Source organism: Sus scrofa, chromosome 2 (assembly GCF_054392235.1).
Source record: "Sus scrofa isolate SSC_HxYL_T2T_F1_AM1 chromosome 2, Sscrofa_HxYL_maternal_Yorkshire_Landrace_v2.0, whole genome shotgun sequence".
Taxonomy (NCBI): domain Eukaryota; kingdom Metazoa; phylum Chordata; class Mammalia; order Artiodactyla; family Suidae; genus Sus; species Sus scrofa.
The window spans coordinates 161,339,355-161,360,000 of record NC_139384.1 but is presented as its reverse complement, the minus strand read 5'-3'; the positions used below and the strand labels follow the sequence as shown (position 1 = coordinate 161,360,000).

At 54.5% G+C, this 20,646-nt stretch overlaps 2 protein-coding genes across 8 annotated transcripts in view; one reads left to right on the top strand and one right to left on the bottom strand.

The window, feature by feature from the left end:
• Positions 1-20,646, top strand: part of PDE6A (phosphodiesterase 6A) — a 62,072-nt gene that overhangs the window by 21,302 nt on the left and 20,124 nt on the right. For 4 of the 6 annotated variants that reach the window (XM_005661807.4, XM_085015090.1, XM_085015091.1 and 1 more), the window contains 10 exons: positions 3,910-3,976; positions 7,020-7,067; positions 10,627-10,776; positions 11,563-11,706; positions 14,274-14,339; positions 14,559-14,705; positions 15,454-15,561; positions 17,959-18,068; positions 19,880-19,967; positions 20,115-20,215. In XM_005661807.4, the coding sequence (XP_005661864.1) occupies positions 3,910-3,976; positions 7,020-7,067; positions 10,627-10,776; positions 11,563-11,706; positions 14,274-14,339; positions 14,559-14,705; positions 15,454-15,561; positions 17,959-18,068; positions 19,880-19,967; positions 20,115-20,215 (1,029 nt within the window). The remainder of the gene's footprint in view (positions 1-3,909; positions 3,977-7,019; positions 7,068-10,626; positions 10,777-11,562; positions 11,707-14,273; positions 14,340-14,558; positions 14,706-15,453; positions 15,562-17,958; positions 18,069-19,879; positions 19,968-20,114; positions 20,216-20,646) is intronic. The other 2 variants (XM_085015092.1, XM_085015094.1) reach the window with 1 other exon arrangement.
• Positions 1-20,646, bottom strand: part of SLC26A2 (solute carrier family 26 member 2) — a 92,951-nt gene that overhangs the window by 61,741 nt on the left and 10,564 nt on the right. The window lies entirely within an intron of this gene.

Below are 20,646 nucleotides of genomic sequence, written 5' to 3'. Positions count from 1 at the left end.
GCAGAGAGGTTGAAAGTGAAAGAATGAAAAAAGACATGCGGGGCGAATGCTAGTCCAGAAAACCCTCACGTAACCGTGTCACCATCGGGGAAGATGGGTATCAACATACATTAGCAGAGGGATGGTCCTTTTTTAATGGCAAGGGGCCCGTCGACTTGACAGACCAAGAATTTACAAAAGTACATCCACTCCATAACATGGACTCAAAAAAAAAGCAAAAGCTGATGGAAATATAGAACATATAGACAAGTGCTAATTGATTGACCAGGCGAAGACAAGCAGAATAGAGAACAGTGGAATCAGATAATGAACAAACTTAAATGAATATATGTATTCATCTATATATGCAGATGTATGCTATATATGTAATGTACACATGACATGGCACCTCACCCCCAAACTACAGAACACTCCGTCTCTGCAAGCTGACATATGCATTTACAATCATGGGTGATACGATGGACCCTAAAGCAAACCTCAGCGTGTTTCAAATGACTGAAATCACATAGAGATGCCCTCTGCCACAGGGAAAATACGCTAGAAACTAACAGCAGGAAAGCGAATTAGAAAAAAATCTCCATGTGCTTGGAAACTACGAAATACCATTCTGAAAAAAAGGAATACACTCCGAATAAGCCATGGGTAAGAGAAGAAATCAATGGAAATGATGACGTATTCTGAACTGAAAATAATGAAAATATCACATATCAGAACCAATGCTATGCAGTGAAATCAGGCTCAAGGTAAAATTTACAGTCTTAAGTGTTCATATTAGAAAAAAAAAAAAACAGATAAAAAAGTAAGGATTTATGAAGCCACCTGAATCAGTCAGGGGCCCAATAGATGTGAGGTGTCACATTCAAATTAGAATACTTCCCTTATTTAAAAGGGATGAATTATAGCCTGGAGCTACCTTGCGGGGGGAACCGGGGAACGAAATCACCTGACCGCAGGGTTCTACCTTCCTCTGGTTTTGGCCAGGTCTCCCCAGTGGGTTAAACCCAACCAGAAGCTAGAAGGCCAGGCATCCCGGGATGGAGTCCACCCAGGCCGGTGTCCAGGGGCAGGGAGCAGCAGGCTGGACAGTAGACTGCCAGGGGCAGAGAGAAGCTAGCCATCGCATCATCTCAAGAAACAATCAACAAACAAGCAGAATAACAGCCCCTCCAAAAGAACAAAGATGAGCCCAGAAATTAACGAAATATTGACAAAATAAGGAATACCCAAAATGGTTTCCTTGAACAGATGAAACTGAGGAATTCCTGGCGAGACCGAGCAAGAAAACTAGAAAAGCAAATGAGCTCCATGAGGAAGGAAAAGAGGGCCCCAGGTTTGACCCCTGGCCTCGCTCAGTGGGTTAAGGATCCAGCAGTGCCACAAGCTGCAGCATAGGTCGCGGATGTGGCTCGGATCCCGCATCGCTGTGGCTGTGGGTAGGCAGGCAGCTGCAGCTCCAACTGGACCTCTAGTCTGGGAACCTCCATATGCCCCGGGTTCGGTCATAAAAAGACAAGCAAAAGAAAGGAGGGGAGGGAGGAAGGGAGAAACGGAAGAGCAGGACAGTCTTAAAACAATAAAATGCCCTCGAACCTCCCATAAAGATACTCCAGGCCCAGACACTTTCAGGAGGGGTTCCACCAAATATTCGAAGAAGAAATGATGCAATTCGCATACAAATTATCCAAGAGAGCAGGAAAAGAAGTGGCTAACCTTGATACCAAAACTCAACAAGGGCTGTACGAAAAAGGAAAATTCTGACCGAGCTCCCTTGTGAACACAGATGCAAATAATCTAATTTAAATTTTTTTGTGGCCACACTTATGCTGTGGGGAAATTCCTGGGCCAGGGATTACTGAGCCAGGAATCAAACCTGACCCATAGCAGTGACAATGCTGGATCTTTAAACCTCTTGGCCGTGGGGAACTCTTAGATGCAAATATTCTTTTTTTTTTTTTTTTTAGGGCTGCCCCTGTGGCACAGGGAAGTTCCTGGGCTAGAGGTCAAATTGGCCTGCACTACAGCCACATCAACGCCAGATCTGAGCCATGTTTGCCACCTACACGCAGCTCACAGCAATGCTGGATCCTTCACCCACTGAGTGAGGCCAGGGATTTCACCCCCATCCTCATGGATACTAGTTGGGTTCTTAACCCACTAAGACACAACGGGAACTCCTGATGCAAATATTCTAAATAAAATTTTACCAAATAAAAGTTAAAAGCATTACACATCATGGTACAATTGGGATTTATTCCAGGAATGCAGAGTTAGCATTCGAAAAATCAGTCAAGGAGTTTCTGTCGTGGCGCACTGGAAATGAATCCAACCAGTATCCATCAGGTTGGGGGTTTGATCCCTGGCCTCACTCAGTGGGTTAAGGATCCAGAGTTGCCGTGAGCTGTGATGTAGGTCGCAGATGGGGCTCGGATCCCGAGTGGCTGTGGCTGTGGTGTAGGCTGGTGGCTGCAGCTCTGATTTGATCCCTAGCCTGGGAACCTCCACATGCCAGGGGTGCGGCCCTGAAAAAACAAAAAGAACAATCAGTCAACACAGTCGGCCACACTAAAAGAAACATGGCATATACCTTATCTCCCTCGGAGGACTTGCTTCTTTTTTAAACAGCTATCGCATACATTCGTTCATTTGCATGTTTGGTTTTGGTGGCTGCATCTGTGGCACATGGACGTTCCCCCGGCGGGGGACTGAATCTGAGCTCCAACCCACTGCACCAGGCTGGGGATCGAGCCTGTGCTTCAGCAGGGACCCTAGCCATTGCGGTCAGGTTCTTAACCCTCTGTGCCACAGTGGGAACTCTGAGAAGCCCTTTCTTAATCTTCTAAAAGTAATTTTTTAGAAATGTCTGTAAATACTAAGTAGTGACAGAAACATGGAGCAAACGAAACTTTAAATACCACTGATGGGAGTGTAACGGCAGGGCCACCTGAGCAAACACTTTGGCCTCATCTAGTGAAGGTGAAGATACACGCATCTCACGAATGCCCTTCGGAGCTGAGAGCGCGTGTACACCGCGGCGAGCAGAGCGGCTCTGCTTACGTTAACCCCGAGCTGAGGGGACGCCCATCCGCAACTGAATGCACGCAGCCCATGCCGTTTCAGGCGGAGAACTTTAAGAACATAAGACGGATGAATTACAGCCGCATGACAAACAATGCACGTACACTGCATGAGTCTACACCTCCGTGAGGCTGAAAAACAGGCGAAACAGTACAGGGGACCAGGCGATGACACTCCACAGAAAAGCAAGAACCGTCATGTCAGAACGGGGGTTACCTGTGGGGTTCGGGGGAAGGTGGCAGGTGGAAGGGACGAGGCAGGGATGTCCAGCTACCCTGCAAGGTCGCTGTTGACGCGGGTGTGGCTTCACAGGTGTTCACCTTCAAACACCTGATGAGATTTGTAGTGCATTCCTCCGTGTACTTTTTTCACAATAAGCAAGTAAAAATCCTACTGCCAGAGATCACGATGTTGCTTTGAGGGATAAATAGGCATGTGAAGAGCTCAGCTTAGTGCCCGGGATGGATGCGGGAGGAACTCGCCCTGGGTGGGTTTTCCTCGCTCCACGTATTGCGCGCGCTCTCCCTAAGTACCAGCGCAGGAGAAGGATGGTACCTGTCTTTGCTCAGCAGCCGCTAACAATCTGTTGGAGGAATTTTGTCTCTTAGGTAGTCAAACAGTGCGGAATCCATAAAATTGATGTATCACTTTTTTTGATAAATCAGTGTCCAAACTTAGATATTAAGATGTTTAGCCAAGATTCTGGGCTTAGCCAGGTACAGGAAGTGGGTGCTCGGAACCACCAGGGAGGAGAGGGAGGGTAGGACCCAGTTTCAAGTTTTCAGTCCAACTAGCGCTGCCTCAAAAGTTACTGCTGGTCTTTGGCTGTTACAGGAACCCACCTCCTGACCACTGGGCTTTGGTGAGCGGTCTGCCCACGTACGTTGCCCAAAATGGCCTGGTAAGTAATACGACTTGGAAGGGGGGGGGGCTTTGGCATCAGGCAGAAGAGTGAAGGGATCTCAGACCGAGAGTGTGTGGAAATCGCTGGAAAGTGTGTCTAAAAGCCCGACTCACTCATTTCTCAGTTCCCTGAATGGTCGGTCCAAGGGGATGTGCTTAGGAATTGACATCTGAGGAAGCAGGAAATGCAGAGAGAGGGCGAGGTGCACCGTCTGACAGCGGGAGACCCCCCCCCCCCCAATCAGGGACAACGTCAGGGTTGGCGGGTCTACCCGGCTAGCCTCTCATCCCAGAGACTGAGTGGTCACCCCCAACCTCCCATCCCTGTCACATGCCCAGCCACACGGCAGAGCTTAAACGGGGTCCTGGGCACAGGGACAGCATCCCCCGCCCCAGAGAGAAGGGTCATGTCTGTGACCTGCACGTCTCCCCCTCACGTGAGCCCGGTCACCTCTGTATCCTCCGCCAGGCACATTCCACAGCGCTGCTCGTGCTGCAGGGTGTTCATTTACTGGGCATTTGCTACGTGCCCAGGGTTGTGCTTGGCTCTGGGGCTGCAGAGACAGACGCATCATCAAGTGGGAGTGATCTCTGGGAAGACATGGTTGTGCTACAATGCGATGAGGCCACAGCAGAGATGCACGTGCTACATTCTGGCAACACGAAGCAGGGTCACCTAAAGCAGCCTGTATCTCCAGAGCGTGCTGGTCTGGGTTTTAAAGCGAATCGTGGTTGGGCAGGGATGGCAGGAAAGGAGGAGTCCAGGTGGAGGGAACAACGTGGGCAAAGAACACGGGGTGGAGGCTGAAGCCACGTGGTGTGGCCCGTTCAGGGCTGCCGGAGGGTTAGGTTTGAGGCAGAAGACGGCAGGAGACGAGGTTTGCGCGGGAGGTGGAGCCGGATCACAGCAGCCTTGGACGCCAGGTCAAGGGCGTGAGACTTTCGTCTATGGGTGATGGGCTTTTAAGCAAGAGAGACCTCACAGCGAATTTTCATTTTAGAAGGATAACTCTGGGAGTTCCCTGGTGGTGCTCTGGGTTAAGGATCTGGTGTTGTCACTGCTACGGTGCAGGTCCTGCCTTGGGGCAGGTTCTATCCCTGGCCTGGGAACTTCCGCATGCTGCATATGTGGCCAAAACAAACAAACCAAAAAAACCCGACAACACAAAAAGAAAGATAACTGTGAGAGCGCTCCAGAAAATAGATCCGGAATGATGAGGACGGGAAGCAGAGCAAAAAGCGTTACCAATGAGATGATGCGCACGTGCGCGAAGGCAGAGCCAGTCAAGAACACGTCCGATGGCTAACAGCCAGGGAGCGCTTGCAGTGAGGCAGGCAAGAGACACACCTGCTCGGGCCACACCTGGACCCTGGCAGAGGTGAGCTGGAGGGGAAGACCAGGTCGAGACCCCGTGCTGAGCGGGCTCTGTGCCTGACTGCGGCAGAGGGGGAGGAAGCAAGGGGCCAAAGCCGCTGTCAGGCTTCTAGACCGAGGGGAGAGCGCTGCCGTGAGCCTTGGGTGTGAGACGCTGAGATCAGCTGCAGGCAAGATGGGACGGACCGGGTTCAGGAGCAAGTGTCCAGCGAGGAGCGGAAGCGATGGCGCTGCCGCCGTGGAGGGAGAGGCGGGACGGGCGGCGAGGATGCGTGTCAAGGAAAAGGGAGAGTCGTACCGACTGCAGTCGAGACACCGTTACAGACGTCTTGTCCTCTGCTCCGGGTCACAGACGGGACTTGAAGCCATGAGGTGGCTGAGGTCACCGGGGAGTGTGAGAGGGACTGGGGGGGGACACTGCAGGAGGCCACCCTTCAACAACGGGGCGGGAGAAGACGAGTGTGTGCAGGACAATCAGAAGGTGCGGGGTCCAGGAGAGGCGGGACTGTGGAGACGAAGGAGGTGGGTGGTTAACAGGGCGCGAGAAGGCCAAGTGCACGGAAAGGGGTCCATGGAGATGAAAACCGAAAATCCCTGCCGGGTGTGGCAATTAGGTCACCTGCTGAGTAGTCCTGGGGGCGGACAGCAGTGTGTGGCCCCCTGAGGTGGGCGTGGGTGATGAGAGCCCGGAGGAGGCAAGGGCAGGAGGAGAAGGCCTGGATGGTTCCACAGAGACCCCGCTGGGTCCAAGGAGGATTTAGTTCCCAAGGATGGGAGGGAATCAGGCATGGGCTGAGGGGAGGAGCCTTCAGAGGAGGCAGAGAGCAGGAGAGAACACTCGCCAACGACGGAGTCGGCCCAGGAGAGGCCGGGGGGTGGGACAGCGGGTGCACAGCTCACCCACCGAGACCAGAAGACGGTCAGGTCCCCTGGGTGGGCGGGGCCACCGCAAGCTCACGGGGTACCGCTGAGTGCCAGAAAAAGACACCCCCTCTAGATGGATGAAAAGAGAAAGGCTAGGGCCACGGAGCTGCAAGTCAAGAACAGGCTAGATTTCAAGCCCCAGTCATCCCCTCACCCAGAGGCCTTTGTGCAGTACACGTACTACCGAACTGTACACAGCAGCCCCAGGGGCAGGGCTCTGAAGGGATCAGATAAGTGCCATCTGCATGGAAGGGCTGCTTCTCAGGAGAGGAATCTTGCATATACGACAAAAGCTACAGTTGCTTTTCTTTCTCAAGAAGTCTGTACCTCCAGGAAGAACTCCTTCCTGACCACACAAACAAGTGTAACCGATTCAAAGACGTTTAGAGCAGCATTCTTTATATTAATTTTTTAAAACGGCACACAACTAAATACTCAAACAAAGGGGACGAGAAAACAAGATACTACGTAAACATTAATGACAGATTACAGCCTGAAGTTTTCCAAGCTTGGAAGGACTCGCAAGGGAAGCAAATGGTAAAAGTCAGGTTTCGAAGGTAGCTCTCCTGTTCCACAGCCTCAGTTAATCATTTGAAATCATCCTGAGAATGTTTAGGCGATGAGAGGAATGTGCATGCCTGGGGGCAAGGCCATGGCATTTCTGAAAAGAGCACAGGCCCAGGGCCCTCGAGGGGGACTCGCTCACGTCTAACCGGCGCTCCGTTATTCGTCTGGTTTTCAGATTTGCAACATCATGAACGCGCCCGCGGAGGACTTTTTTGCGTTCCAGGTGAGTCGTCTTTACTTCACCCTCAGCCATATCTTCCTTTCTCCCCCAAAGAGGATTAGAATCCTCTGAAGTTCATCTACGTTATGGGGCAGCAGTCTCACAAAGTGAAAGTGTGAGAAGAAAAAAGGCACCTGCCCATGGAAGTGGGAGGAGCCAATGCGGTCAGTTCCAAGGTTCCCGCTGGTTTCAAGGCTCGCGTGTGCGGCCACAGGACCTTGGCTTATGCTGCTCGCTCTCCAGCCGCCCTCTCTTACCCAATTCCCGCTGCCCTTCCATGATAACCTCAAATGTGATGAAACTTCTCCGAGGTTTTATTCTGCTTCTCCTGGCCCAGTATCCTTTCCGTCTCCTTGGGATTATCATGGAATGTTCTTTAGCATTTCATTTGCTTTTGTTTATTTGCCTTTTGAAAAAAAGGTCTGTGCAGGGCACCTGTGAGCCAAGCACTGGCTCAGCGCTGCACAGGCTGCAGAGGTGGGTCAGACAGGCAGGGGCTTTGTCTTCCGGGAGCTCGTGATCTTCCGGGGCGGGGCGGGGGGGGGGGGCGAGCAGGTGGCACGAGGGGCAGAGAGGGCAGAACGGCAGAGGAAGGGCCCTCTCAGGGGAGACTGACCGAATCCGGAGGGGGTCAAGGAATGCGTTCTGAGAAACTGGGTTTGGGCAGCAGAGCAAGGACTGCGGAGAGGGAGGCTGCCGGGTGGGAAGCAGAGGAGACGGGCAGCCTGGGACGGGAGGCGGAGGAGGAAGGCAGAGGCCGTCTGTCTGTCTTCCTGCATTTCCCTTTTACCTCTGCTTTTATGATCCTTGTCTCTCCAACTACTTCCTCTTGGCAAAATATCAGTTTCCTTTGGTCAAGGGTTGGGGCTTATCTTTCTTGGCATCTTCGGCTCTGGTGCCCTGTCAATATTTGCTGAGTTTCGTGCACGAGGTGTACGAAAAACCAAATCATGAGCAACCAGGAAATAATTAAGAAGGAAGAAAAATGACTCAGCAAAATCAGTGGATTTTTTTTTAACTCCTTAAAGACGGTTACGAAACACCTCAGAGGAAATAAACTTGCGAGGTTAAACGTGTGCATCTGGCGGTGTGACCCCGATCGTGTCAGCCCCGACGGCTGCCGAGCGCTGCGGACCCGACAAGAACCCCCGTGGAACTGTCTCGGTCCAGGTCATCCAATTAACCGCAATTTACCCACTCGAAAAAATCAAATCCGATCTTGCTTTTAGATGCCTGTCTGGCGGTGTCCCCTCAGGGTTCAGTGGAAACGAATCCTACTGTATCCTTGAGGATGTGGGTTCCATCCCTGGCCTGGCTCAGTAGGTTAACCATCTGGCGTGGCTGGGGCTGTGGTGCAGGCCGGCCGCTGCCGCTCCGATGCCACCCCTAGCCCGGGAACCTCCACATGCCGCAGGTGTGGCCCTTAAAAGAGAAAATTCCTGTCTTGTACCTCCAACAAATTCTCCACAAAGCAGCCTAAGCTTTTTTTTTTTTTTTTTGCTGTTTAGGGCTGTACCCGCGGCATATAAAAGTTCACAGCCTAGGAGGTGAATCAGAGCTGCAGCCGCCAGCCTACACCACAGCCACAGCCACAGCAGATCTGAGCCCGTCTGCGACCTACAGCACAGCTCATGGCAACGCCGGGTCCTTCACCCACCGAGTGAGGCCAGGGATCAAACCCGCCTCCTCATGGATACTTGTCAGATTCATAACCACTGAGTCACAGCGGGAACTCCCTTTTTTTAAAACATAGGTTGTATCAAGTAACTTCTCTGCTTAACACCCTTTCACTTGCAATAAACTCTGTGTCCTTGTCCGGCCTCCAGAGGGAAGGGCTTCCTGGAAGGTGAGGCAGAGGGTGGGGAGGAAGGCAGGGCTTGAACTTGTTTCCTGACGACAGCCCTGGGCTCCCTGGACTACACTCTGTATCCCTCGGGACTCACCCCCACCAGTGCTGAGTTCAGCACAACTTAAACCGTTATTATCGTCTCGCCACCTTCACAACCTCAGAACCTGCAAAAAGCTGGAAGACCCTCCGGCTCCAAGAAGCCTCCCTTGACCCCCTCTGTCCTCCACCCCCCAGAGAAGTCCCACCTGCTGTGTGGCCCTGGCTACCTTCCAGGTACCAGAGGACACCCCCCACCCCCCATGCCTTTCACTTGCTTGGCCGCCTAGCCTCCCGCTCAGACTCTTACCCGTTATAAAATATTCAATAAATATTTAGCAGATCAATGGGGAAAGAGCCGAGACATACCTAGTCTCGTCTAGTCATATCCCCATTTTATTTATTAAGTTTTTCAATTTAGTTAGTCTATTTTATAAATGATCTAAATGAAGCTCAGACAGGTGGAAAAAGGCTCAGAAAGGGCACCTTACGGTTGACCAAGACATTTCACCTCTATTTGTTCATTCATTCCACGAGGCACATATTCTAACGACTGTCTCCATCTATAGACGAGAACGTTGAGGCCCACAGAGATCCAGGGACAAGTTCAAAGGGACACGGAGGGCAGGCCAGGAGCCAGAGCTACAGTTTATACTCATTGACGGGTCCACTAGCATATGGTATCCCGTATACGAAATCTCAACTACGCGCAAATGAGCTTATCCACAAACACAAACAGATCCCATGGGGACATGGAGAGCAGACGTGTGTTTGCCAGCAGGGAGGGAGGGAGGGGGACGGACGGGGAGTTTGGGGTTGGTAGATGCAAACACTTACATTTGAATGGATAAGCCATGAGGTGCTACTGCACAGCACAGGGAACCGTGTCCAGTCTCGGGAAAGGCCGTGGTGGAAGATACTACGGAAAACCCCAAAAGGACATGGGTTCGTCCTGCGGTGGCTCAGCAGTGATGAACCCGACTCGTATCCATGAGGGTGCGGGTTCGATCCCTGGCCTCACCCAGTGGGTTAAGGATCCTGCGTGGCCGTGAGCTGTGGTGTAGACTGCAGATGTGGCTTGGATCCCATGTGGCTGTGGCTGTGGTGGAGGCCGGCAGCTGCAGCTCTGATCTGACCCCTAGCCTGGGAACGTCCATGTGCCGAGGGTGCAGCCCTAAAAAGACAAAAAAAAAAAAAAAAAAGAAAAGAAAAGAAAAAAGAAAGAAAGACTATGTATATACACGCACACATATATATACACACATATGTGACTGGGTCACTTTGCTGTACAGCAGAAGTTGAAGGAACACTGTAAATCAACTATACTTTAATAAAAATTTTTTTAAATTTATAAGCATCACCAACACGGCCCCTTTTAGGCGGGCCCCTCCCGTGAGCGCCTCTATCTGAAAGGGAACCTTCCTCCCTGGCCGGTGCGTGTGTAAACGGCCAATGCACGCGCGCCTGGCCCACAGCGGCCCTGCCATCACGGGGGTGAAACAGCATAGCTGTCCCCTCCCAGAGCCGGGTAACCTGCGTCCAGTGACCAAAACCATGCAGCGCCCCACAAGGCCTGACCCCTGCGCCCCGATCGGATGACGATGCAGCGTGCGATCCGTCAGCGCCGCCTCTGCAGCCTGGTCCCCGGAGAAGCTCAGTCCGGCTCTTCTCTTGCAGAAAGAGCCCCTGGACGAGTCTGGGTGGATGATTAAAAATGTCCTTTCGATGCCGATTGTGAACAAGAAGGAAGAAATTGTCGGGGTGGCTACGTTTTACAATCGCAAAGATGGGAAACCATTTGACGACATGGACGAGACGCTCATGGAGGTAGGTTTCCAAGGAGGCCTCGGGCCTCGGGGACCCAGGGTTGGCTCAGGGCCTGACAGGCTTCCAGAGCCACGGGGTGGGGCCCGCAGCCGCTGCCCTGGGCTGGGAGGGATGGGGGCGGCTCGCATGCCCTGGGGTCTCCCTTCCACACGGCCTCGGCTCTGAGACATCCATGTGCCCTTTTTAAAAATGAAGAAACATTTCCTTTCAGAGCAGCTTTGGGTTCACAGCAAAACTGAGCAGCACGTAGGGAGTTCACGGGCATCCCAGGTCCCCACGGACGCACAACGCACCCCCTTCCGTGAAATCACTGTGCGCGGGAAGGACGCTGGGTGCGGGCTGGACCCCCCCACTGGCACTGCATCTCTCACAGCATCTCCCTCGGGAGGGGCCGCACGCAGCCCATCAAACCCGTTTTATAGGAGGTCCCGTCATGGCGCAGTGGTTAACAAATCTGATGAGGAACCATGAGGTTGCGGGTTCGATCCCTGGCCTTGCTCAGTGGGTTAAGGATCCGGCGTTGCCGAGAGCTGTGGTGTAGGTCACAGATGCGGCTCGGATCCTGCGTGGCTGTGGCTGTGGTGTAGGCCGGTGGCTGCAGCTCCGATTGGACCCCTAGCCTGGGAACCTCCATATGCTGCAGGAGCAGCCCAAGAAATAGCAAAAAGACAAACAAACAAACAAAAAACCGTTTTATAGCTGAGAAAACAGCTGTGGAGGGGCTGCCCTGGGTTACAGGCTCAACCTGGGTGTCGTGCGGCTGAGTCTCCCCTCCTCTCCTTTCAGTCTCTGGCTCAGTTCCTTGGCTGGTCTGTCCTAAATCCCGACACTTACGAGTCAATGAACAAACTGGAAAACAGGAAGGATATTTTCCAAGACATGGTGAAATACCACGTGAAGTGCGACAATGAAGAAATCCAGAAAATCCTGGTGGGTGGTGGCTTTTCCCGTCTCTGCCTTAGAATCGGCTGCTCTGTGTGAGGAGGGGACAGCCAGGGCGGGATCACTAGCATCCTGGGACCAGCCTCGGCGTGACAGCTCTGGGAGCGTCCTCTTTCCCTGTGCTTGGGGCCACCCTGGCACCAGAGACCCAGTCGCCACACACCGTCCCTGCTCTGAGACGAAGCTCTAGCTGGCAGACCAAGGGACAGGGGCCAGTTTCTCAGAGCCTCCCCTCGAGGTCCGCTCACGAGCCCCCGCTTTGTGAGCAGCGACGTTCCGAGGGCTCAGATGTGAGCAGGATGCCCCGTCTCGTTTATCACTTTCTAGGACACAAGGTGGCTTCACTCTGGGTGTTTACAGTGGCCCAGTGCGGGGGGCAGGGCAAGGACTGCACCCCCACGGCAGAGATGAGAAACCGAGGTGCAGAAGGGGAAGTCCCTTGTCCCCACATGACCCAGCTCATTAAGTAGGTCTCACTAAACCGTTCTCAGGATCAGAAGCCAATTCTCTGTCATCGTGTGAGAGGGCTGCCTCGGGAGGTAGGCTGCCTGTCACTAGAGACACCCAACACGGGCTAGACGGTCGCACGCCAGGCCCGTCACAGGGGAGGGGATAGTACCTGGGGGGTGGGGGGAATTGGACGGCGTGCTTTCGAAGATATGTGAACATCAGCGATCCACCTTTCCTGGGATTCTGGTCTCAAAGCGACCAAGGCTTTAGGAGTAAACCAAATCAGCCGAAGGGCACGGGGTACGATGCCCAGCTGAGCCCCCGGACGTTGGCTGACAGACTCTGTGGGGGAGACCCCAAGTCAGCGTTTTCAGAGGGCTCTTCCTAAGCCGGGACGGTACCACGGCAAATGTGACCGTTTTGGTCCCAAGAGCAGGTAATTTAAGGAGAAAGTGTGTGGTTGGGATGCCGGAGCCCTAGTTTGCTGGTCTCTGTCCATCATTTTAGCCAAATAATGGATACGTGACCCTATGGAGGCATAACCTCGGCAAACCGGATAAAAGCTGATAGACTGGACTCTGGGTCAAGAAAAGGAGACAGGAGTTCCCGTCGTGGCTCAGCAGAAACCAATCTGAGGTACCCGTGAGGACACGTGTTCGATCCCTGGCCTCACGCAGTGGGTTCAGGACCCGGTGCTGCCATGAGCTGTGGTCTAGGTCACAGACATGGCCCTGATCCTGCATTGCTGTGGCTGTGGTGCAGGCCGGCAGCTGCAGCTTTGATTCGACCCCTAACCTGGGAACCTCCATATGCCACAGGTGCGGCCCTAAAAAGACAAAAAAGAAAAATGAAAAGAAAGAAATCGGAAACAAGTTTTGGGCCCAGGTTCACTTCTCCTGTGGCGCAGGGGGAAATAGGCCCAGAGAGGGAAGGAACGTGCCTCAAGCCACACAGCGACAGGAAGATCCGGGGCCATGGGCAAGGCCTTGGGACCCCCTAGTCAGTAAAAATAAAGTTAAGAATATCAACAGGGAGTTCCCGTCCTGGCGCAGTGGTTAACAAATCCGACTAGGAACCATGAGGTTGCAGGTTCAGTCCCTGCCCTTGCTCAGTGGGTTAACGATCCGGCGTTGCCGTGAGCTGTGGTGTAGGTTGCAGGCGCGGCTCTGGCGTAGGCTGGTGGCTACGGCTCCGATTAGACCCCTAGCCTGGGAACCTCCATATGCTGCGGGAGCAGCCCAAGAAATAGCAAAAAAAGACAAAAAAAAAAAAAAAAAAAAAAAGAATATCAACAGTATTTAATTCTAGTGTTTACTATGTGCTAAGCCTGGCTCTAAGTGATGTACATGCATTATTTAATTTAGCTGAATATATATGTTTTTTCCCTTTTTTCTTTTTTTTTGGCTGTACCTGCAGCATTGAGCGTTTCTGGGATAGAAATCAAACCCACACCACAGCAGTGACAATGCCAAATCCTTAATAAAAAATCCACTGCACCACAAGGGAACTCCAATACCTGGGGGGGGGGGGGTTCGTTTGTTGTGCTTTTTAGGGCCACACCTGAGGCAAACGGAAGTTTCCAGGCTAGGGGAACCACAGAATCACAGCTACAGCCTCCGGCCTATGCCGCAGCCACAGCAACACTGGATCCGAGCTGCGTCTGCGACCTACACCACAGCTCACGGCAATGCCAGATCCCTGGCCCACTGAGTGAGGCCAGGAATTGAACCTGCATCCTCATGGATACCAGCCGCATTCATTTCTGCTGTGCCACAGGGGGACTCCTGCATCATCTAATTTTAATTCGCCAATTAAATGCTTTTATAATCCCCACCTTACAGGTGAGGAGATGGGGCGTCCGAGGCATTACATAACACGGCAGGGTGTGGCAGGGCTGGAATTTGCAGACAGACCTCCGTGGCTCCAAAGCCCATGGCCTGGACTTTGCTTGTCAGTAAATATGGAGCGGCGACCTCTCTGAGTTGGCGGCTCTGTTGTCGGGCCTTTGAAGGACGAAGGAGAAAGGGAGCGGAAAAGCAGAGATGGATTTAGGCCTCAGATGTAGTAAACGCATTTTCTTCCTCTGCTATTTTGGGCCCCGGCAGAAAACCAGAGAGACGTACGGGAAGGAGCCGTGGGAGTGCGAGGAAGATGAACTGGCTGAGATCCTGGTGAGCCGGGCGGCAGCCCTGGCCCCCCTGCCACCAGCGTGGGCCCCAAGCTCGCGCACGGAGCATCTCTGCCAAGTGCCGCCCCTGCCACCCGGCTCTGATGCTCCGGGCAGACCCGGGTCGGGCGTGGGGCCAGGGCCAGGGGGAGGGGGAGGGGGAGAGACCCCCCCCCCCCGTCGCTCCATGCGCCCCGGTCACCTGGCTCCATGTCTCACACAGCGAGAAGAGCTGCCGGACGCAGAGAAATACGAAATCAGCAAATTCCACTTCAGCGACCTGCCGCTGACGGAGCTGGAGCTGGTGAAGTGCGGGATTCGCATGTACTACGAGCTCAGGGTGGTGGACAAATTCCACATCCCCCAGGAGGTGAGGGCCCGACAGGCCACGTCCGTCCCTCTGCGTCCCCTTGGCTCTCACTGTTGAACTCGGCCCACAAACCCCCTTTAAAAAGAGCGTGCCGGCGGCTCCAAGGCCTTCAGCATCCGTCGGGCACACGCAGGGGAGTCACTCATCACGAGACACTTGGTTCCGCTGAACGGCGGTGCTGCTCGCGGCGGGGTCCGAGGCCCCGAGTTCCGACGGCTGGATACCCGGATGCCAAAAACTAACCCCCCCTCCCCCGCACAAAACGGTTCTACAGGCCAACGGGGCGGGAACTGTGGCTTAAATCAATGAAAACAGGATTCCGCCGGTGTGCTGGGCGTGCACCCAGGGGGCTGGGGGCTGGGGAAGCGGGGATTACCATGCAGCATTTCCCAGACTTGGGTTCCAGCAGGGGTTCTCAGTGTGTTGCCCCAAACCGCATCAGCACCGTTGAGAATGGATCCACACACACGGAATCCGAACTTGTTTAAATAAGTGCCCCCCGCCCCTGCGCCCCAGGCAGCCACACATGCGCGTCTGAGAAGCCGTGGTTAGAGACCCTTTGGTTCTTCTGCATTTCAGCCCGCCAGCGCCTCCCTGGGCCTCCTTTCGTAAGCACCACCACCCTCGTCCTCTACGCAGGTGTCCGCCCAGCGCTCCTTGGCATCTGGTGCCAGGTCCCCAGGCGGCCCGCAGGGTGGGGGCCGGGCGGGGCGCCTCCCTGACCCGCGCGCGCGCGCGTGTGTTGCAGGCCCTGGTGCGGTTCATGTACTCGCTGAGCAAGGGCTACCGCAGGATCACCTACCACAACTGGCGGCACGGCTTCAACGTGGGCCAAACCATGTTCTCCTTGCTGGTGGTACGGCCGGGCCGGCGGGCGGCGGGCGGGAGCGGGCGGCCCCAGGCACCCCGGGCACAAGCCACAGGCGTCTTTTCCAAAACCGTGCAAAGGGAGTGCCTGCTTCCCATGAATGCTTTCCAAGGAGAGAGAAGCATAGCACAGTTTTGGAAAGAGCTGCACCGCCCCCATCCAGTATCTGGAGAAAAACCATGGCACGTTTTGCATATGTTCACCCACGAAAACACAGCGTTTATTTTGTTTATAACCAATTAAGTGATTTCTTTTCTTGCCTTTTTTTTTTGGTCTTTTTGCCTTTTCTAGGACTGCTTCTGCGGCATATGGAGGTTCCCAGGCTAGAGGTGGAATCGGAGCTGTAGCCACTGGCCTACGCCAGAGCCACAGCAACGCGGGATCCGAGCCGCGTCTGCAACCTACACCACAGCTCACGGCAACGCCGGATGGTTAACCCACTGAGCAAGGGCAGGGACCGAACCTGCCACCTCACGGTTCCTCATCGGATTCGTTAACCACTGCGCCACGACGGGAACTCCCGGGAAAGTGATTTCTGTCATATCCTTTTTTCATTTGAAAATACATCATCACATCAGTCACATTCTTTGTGAGTATATATATTTTTATGGCAAAATACGCAGAGCCTACAGTACATCATTTTACCCGTGCTGGGGTGTACAGTTCGGGGGCATGAGGTCGCAGCACTGGGCAGCCGTCGCTGCCCCCGCCTTCAGAGCGATCCGCGCACGCACCCCGCCCCCATCCCCCGCCAACATTCACACGACCCCCACTTCCCGCCCTCCCCGGTCTCTGGCGACCACATTCCACTGTCGTGGTCTCTATGCATTTGGTCATGTATCGGCACGCCACCCACGGAGAATTGGACCGCATTTGTCCCTTTGTGTCAGGCTTGTTTCACTTAGCACCATGTTTTGTTTTGTTTTGTTTTGTCTTTCTAGGGCTGCACCCGCGGCTTATGGAGGTTCCCAGGCGAGGGGATGAATCAGAGCTGTAGCCGCCGGCCTGCGCCACAGCCACCGAAATGCCAGGTCTGAGCCACGCCTGCCGCCTACACCACAGCTCAGGGCAACGCCGGATCCTTAACCCACGGAGCGAGGCCAGGGATCCAACCCGCGTCCTCGTGGATGCTAGTCAGATTCGTTTCTTCTGAGCCACGATGGGAACTCTGCAGAATGTTTTCAGGGCTTATCCTTTAGCGAATGTTCTGGTGTCACAGGCTTCCGCGTTGTGGAACCAGGTCACCGTTTCTCGCCCAGCCTCCTCCCGTTGGGCCCGGGCGCTGAGTTGGGCCCCTCACTATTGCAGACAGCGCTCCCTGTCCTTGGACGGACAGACCTACGTGTATGGGCCGAGGCGGTCTTTTTGTCTTCGACGGTCTGGAGCTTTTATATTCCTTTAAACTTTTTTTTTTTTTTTTTTTTTTTGTCTTTTCTTTTTGTTGTTATTGTTGCTATCTCTTGGTTCTTGGGCCGCTCCTGCGGCATATGGAGGTTCCCAGGCTAGGGGTTGAATCGGAGCTGTAGCCACCGGCCTACGCCAGAGCCACAGCAACGCGGGATCCGAGCCGCGTCTGCAACCTACACCACAGCTCACGGCAACGCTGGATCGTTAACCCACTGAGCAAGGGCAGGGACCGAACCTGCCACCTCACGGTTCCTAGTCGGATTCGTTAACCACTGCGCCACGACGGGAACTCCTTATATTCCTTTAAAGTGATGTCCCACCCAGGCCACGATGCACATCTCTGCCCTGGTCCAGCCTCCTCGTCCGCACTCCCGCCCCCGCGGCCGGACCGCCCAGGACAGAGAAAGCTCTGTGACCCGGAGGCGGCGCCCTGGCCAGGCGGCCAGCAAAGGGCAAATGCGCCGCTTGGGCTTCATGGCTTCCCTGGAGCCGCAGCGTCAGGCCTCCCCACGGTCCTTCCACCTTCTCTCCAGCGCAAACAAGGAGTCCAGTGTTGGAGGAAGGCTCAGGGACACTCTCCTGGGCGGGGCCTAAACGGTTTGGAAGCTCTGCTTTCCCAGTCTGGCCAGGTTCGCAAACCCTCTACATCCTGAAACCCAAGGGCGAGGGCTGCTCACCCATCGCCTAGCCTGAGGCCCTCCGCCTTGGATGTGCAGAAGGAGAAACAGAGGCCCCGAGGGCCGTGGGACCGGCTAAGGTCACGCAGGAGAAGGCGGCCCACAGCCCCGTTCTCCCCGACTGTCCCAGTTCTGGCCCAGAAAGCCCCACACCCCAGGAACCCCCCAGTCACGGCAGACATCTGGTTGCCCTGTGGCGCTCTGGGTAGAGCCACGGTCAGGCCCGTCTCTGAGTCCGGGCCCTCGCCCCACACCCGTCCTCTCGGCCCTGGACTGAGCGGCCCCCCGACTGCCTTTCCAGACGGGAAAGCTAAAGCGATACTTCACGGACCTGGAGGCCTTGGCCATGGTCACGGCTGCCTTCTGCCACGACATTGACCACAGAGGCACCAACAATCTCTACCAGATGAAGTAAGTTCGCCCTCAGTGGCCCTCCTGACTGCTGCCTGCCTCCAGGGTCGATCATTTCACTCTGAACAGCTCTCAGACTCGCTTGCCAAGGGGCAGTCCTGCCGTCCACAGGCTCCCGCTTCCTCCTTCCCTTGGGTCTGGGTAAAGCCCTGTGGCGGACCCAGGAATGGCCCTCCAGGGTCAAGAATCCGACTGCGGCAGCTCAGGTCGCAGCTGCAGCTCAGATTCAATCCCTGGCCCAGGAACGTCCATACACCATGGGTGTGGTGAAAGAAAGAAAGGAAGAAGGAAGGAAGGAAGGAAGGGAGAGAGAGGGGAGGAAGAAAGCAAGGAAGAGGGAGGGAGGAAGGAACGAGAGAGGAAAGGAGGAAGAGAAAGGCCCCAAATACATCCGGACTCAAACGCCTCGACTTGGGAATATGTTGCCTTACATTCAAAAGAAACTTGCAGATATGAAGATATGATTAGGGATTCCACCCCCCCCCCCCAGGAAAAGTTAATTTATTTAAAAATTTTTTTATTACAGTTGATCTACAACAGTTAAGGATTGTGACACATAGGATTATCCAACCGGGGGGGCGGGGGCATGTCATCAGAAGGGTCCTTTTAAGAAGGAGGTAGGACATCAGAGGGCTCAGAAGATGCTACACTGTTGGCTTTGAAGATGGAGGAAGGGCCACAAGCCAGGGAGAACAGGGGCCTCTAGAGGTCGGAAAAGGCAAGGGGACAGTCTCCCCAGGGCTCCAGAGAAGGAGCACCTGTGCAGACCCGCCTCTGCCCTCTGAACTCCAGAGCTGTATGTAGGGTAATAAATAGCTATTGCTTTAAGCCATTAAGTTTGGGTAATTTGCTAGAGCAGCAGCAGGAGACTCATAAATCACTCCCTCCGCCTCCTTCCCGTGGTACCCGCTGAACTCGCTGAAGCCCAGATGGTGGTAACTGATAATGGCTCTCACTTAATCCCCTGGGCTTTGTAACGCCCCTGAAACCAGCGCAGCGGGCTGGGATTCCCACGGCGAGCAAACCAGACACCGCCACCGCCCACACAGAGCTCATGTCCAGATGGCCCTGAAGCAGGGTCCTTGGCCTCGGGCCTCGGTGGACCCTCACGACTGCTTTGTGGGCTGGACAGAGCGGGGACAAGCTGATACCACATGATACACATGGAAACTTAGGGTCTTCTCAGGGCCCATGGCCTGTAAGTCATTAACAAGCTCCAGAACATGCTTCTCTGAGTTTTCTCAATTCCTGCCTCTGCTGCGAGGCTAGAGTTGTGTTTACATCTCACCTCGTGGGAAGCTAAGCTTGGCACATGCTAAGTGCTCAACAAATCTTCACTGGATAAAGGCACGAACCAATATACTGCTTATGGGCGTTCAGCGGCTTCCCACAGGACCCAGCTATGGAGGGTCTGGGGCTTGGTGACCTTCAAACTATGTGGCCTGCTGCCAGGGTCCACGGGTGGCTATGGAGATGCGTAAATCTCTAAAATTGCACGTGGCCGTGTGTGTGTTTGCGTCTTTTGCTGGAGGTAAGTGTCCGCACTCCGCAATAGACTTTCTAGGGAGTCCACGACCAGATGTGCAGTCTCGGAACAGATGTGGAGAAGGCTAAAGCCTGAGGGTCAGGACACCTGCTCTCCCGTACTCGCGCTCACTGCCTCACTGCGCGGCCAGGTCCTTCTGGTCCCTGCTCTTCAGCCGCTCTGCCGGCAGAAGCGGGAGGTGAGGGACGGGATGTCTCTCAGCTTCATCTCAGCCACTCCGCGCTGATCCTGTGTGTGTGTGTGTGTGTCTTTCTCTCCCATTCAGATCCCAGAACCCACTGGCCAAGCTCCACGGGTCTTCCATCTTGGAAAGACACCACCTGGAGTTCGGCAAAACGTTGCTGAGGGATGAGGTAGGACGAGGGCCCCGGCAGGGCCCCACCCCAGAGGAAGCCCAGCGGGGCCTGGGCGGCCGCCCCACGGCCTGGGGTGGCGTCGGGGGTTGGGCGCCTCGCCTGCCCGCGTCACGTCTCACGCGTCTCCTGCGGTTTTCTCTCCAGAGCCTGAACATCTTCCAAAACCTCAACCGCAGGCAGCACGAGCACGCGATCCACATGATGGACATCGCCATCATCGCCACCGACCTCGCCCTCTACTTCAAGTTGGTCCCCACACCCCCGTGCGCCCGGCGCCGCGCCGCGCCGCGGACAGGGCGGTCCCCGCAACTCCCCCTAGACAGGGGGCGGCACGGAGCCCCAGGGGAAGATTTGCCGAGATCAGATACCAGACCCTCGGAAGAGTCCGAGTTAGAACCAGGTCTTGGCTTCCAGGCCTTAGCTCTTTTAACCGTCTTTTTGCTTTTAATGATATATCAAAATTATATTATATAATAATAATTATTATATTATAGCCCTAACGCTAGACATAGGGCTGCTTTTTTATATCAGCATATACATACTGTCTTTTTAGGGCCGCACCCGCAGCATATGGAGGTTCCCAGGCCAGGGGACGAATCGGAGCTGTAGCCGCCGGCCTCCACCACAGCCACAGCCACGCCAGATCCGAGCCGCACCTGCGACTTACACCACAGCT